Consider the following 2,500-nt stretch of genomic DNA (forward strand, 5'->3'; position numbering starts at 1 on the left):
AAACTTTAGCTTTAAACTTTAGAATGAGACAGAGAGAGACAGATAGAGAGACACAAACACAGAGAGAGAGAGAGAGGGAGAGACAGAGACACACAGACACAGAGAGACAGACAGAGACACAGAGAGAGAGAGAGAGAGACAGAGCGAGAGACATATAGAGAGAGATAGACCAATATACACATATACACAAAGACACAGAAAGACAGAGAGAGAGACACACACACACAGAGACAGAGAGAGAAAGGGAGAAACACACAGAGAGACAGAGACACAGAGAGAGAGAGAGAAAGGGAGAGACACAGACAGAGAGAAAGACAGAGAGAGACACACAATGAGAGCTATGGCCCCGCAGTAGCAGCGTTGTGTCCCAGGATGGGATGTGTATATTTGAGCTTTGCTCCTGCCGCTGTGTTGCAGTAAAGTTGCTGCTTTGTGTTGAGTTCCTGATTGAGACACACACACAATTGCGTCAGAGACACAGAGAGAGAGAGAGAGGGAGAGGTGACAGCTCCCAGCCCTCACTCACTCACAGCCACTAAACACCAACACATGAACCAGGAGCAGCCCAGCGCAGCCTGCCAGCATTCGCTGCCTGCTTTCAGCAATAAAGAGGCGAAGATGAATCGCAGAGACAGCAAGAGGTGAGGCAGAGATATGCATTTTCTTTTTAAACTCCGCTTCCTGACTTTCACATGTTGCTATTTGTTGTAGGTGTGAATTCAGCCTCTGGGCATTGCTGCCGTGAAAGAGATTCAGTCACTCTGCACTGCCTGTGTGTGTGTGTGTGTGCCTCTGAGAGCATGTGTCTGTCCCTGTGTGTATCTATGTGTCTCCGTGTGTGTGTGTGTGCCTCTGAGAGCATGTGTGTGTCCCTGTGTGTATCTATATGTCTGTGTGTGTGTGTGTGTGCCTCTGTCTGTGTATGTCTGGCTGACTCTGCGTGTGTTGCTGTGTGTGCCTGTCTATGTGTGTGTGTGTGTGTGTCTGTATGTATATCTGTGTATGAGTGTGTCTGGCTGTGTGTGTGTGTGTCACTGTGTGTGTGTGTGTGCATCTCTGTGAGTCTGGCTGTCATTGTGTGTCACTGTGTGTGTGTCTGTGTGTCTGGCTCTGTGTGTGTGCGCGTGTGTGTGTGTGTCTGTGTGTGTGCCTGTCTTTGTCTGTGTATATAGTAAGAAGTGTCACAACACCAGGTTAAAGTCCAACAGGTTTATTTGGTATCACGAGCTTTCGGAGCGCTGCTCCTTCATCAGGTGAGTGGAGAGGTGGGTTCACAAACATGGCATACATAGAAAAAGATGCAATTGCAAGATAATGGTTGGAATGCGAGTCTTAACAGGTAATCAAGTCTTTACAGGTACAGACAATGTGAGTGGAGAGAGGGTTAAGCACAGGTTAAAGAGATGTGAATTGTCTCCAGACAGGACAGTTAGTGAGATTTTGCAAGCCCAGGCAAGTCGTGGGGGTTACAGATAGTGTGACATGAACCCAAGATCCCGGTTGAGGCCGTCCCCATGTGTACGGAACTTGGCTATCAGTTTCTGCTCAGCGATTCTGCGTTGTCATATGTCTTGAAGGCCGCCTGAATGCCCTTGACAGTTTCTCCTTGACCCAATCTTCGGGTAAGCGTTCTCCAAGGCGGCCTTCACGACACACGACAATACAGAATCGCTGAGCAGAGACTGATAGCCAAGTTCTGCACACATGAGGACGGCCTCAACCGGGATCTTGGGTTCATGTCACACTATCTGTAACCCCCACGACTTGCCTGGGCTTGCAAAATCCCACTAACTGTCCTGGCTGGAGACAAGACACATCTCTTTAACCCTCTGTCCACTCACATTGTCTGTACCTGTAAAGGCTTGATTACCTGTTAAGACTCGCATTCCAACCATTATCTTGCAATTGCATCTTTTTCCATATATGCCGTGTTTTGTGAACCCACCTCTCCACTCACCTGATGAAGGAGCAGCGCTCTGAAAGCTCGTGATACCAAATAAACCTGTTGGACTTTAACCTGGTGTTGTGAGACTTCTTATTGTGCTTACCCCAGTCCAATGCCGGCAACTCCACATCATGTGTGTGTGTGTGTGTGTCTGTCTGTGTGTGTGTGTGTCTGTGTGTGTGTGTGTAAGAGAGAGTGTGTCTGTGTGTGTGTAAGAGAGAGAGTGTGTGTGTGTGTGTAAGAGAGAGTGTGTGTGTGTGTGTGTGTGTGTGTGTAAGAGAGAGAGTGTGTGTGTGTGAGAGAGTGTGTGTGTGTATGTGTAAGAGAGAGAGTGTGTGTGTAAGAGAGTGTGTGTGTGTGTAAGAGAGTGTGTGTGTGTGTGTGAGAGAGTGTGTGTGTGTATGTGTAAGAGAGAGAGTGTGTGTGTAAGAGAGTGTGTGTGTGTGTAAGAGAGTGTGTGTGTGTGTGTGTGTAAGAGAGAGTGTGTGTGTAAGAGAGAGAGTGTGTGTGTGTAAAAGAGTGTGTGTGTGTGTGTAAGAGAGAGAGTGTGTGTGT

General features: G+C 47.8%; 1 protein-coding gene across 1 annotated transcript in view; it reads left to right on the forward strand.

The window, feature by feature from the left end:
• Nucleotides 1-416: 416 nt before the first annotated feature.
• LOC144511498 (RAS guanyl-releasing protein 1-like) overlaps nucleotides 417-2,500 on the forward strand; it is a 136,240-nt gene continuing 134,156 nt past the window's right edge. Inside the window, exon 1 of the mRNA XM_078241885.1 lies at nucleotides 417-641. Coding sequence (XP_078098011.1) covers nucleotides 550-641 — 92 coding nt within the window. The 5' untranslated portion in view covers nucleotides 417-549. The remainder of the gene's footprint in view (nucleotides 642-2,500) is intronic.

The sequence above is a fragment of the Mustelus asterias genome, chromosome 24, assembly GCF_964213995.1.
Source record: "Mustelus asterias chromosome 24, sMusAst1.hap1.1, whole genome shotgun sequence".
In the NCBI taxonomy this organism is placed as follows: Eukaryota; Metazoa; Chordata; class Chondrichthyes; order Carcharhiniformes; family Triakidae; genus Mustelus; species Mustelus asterias.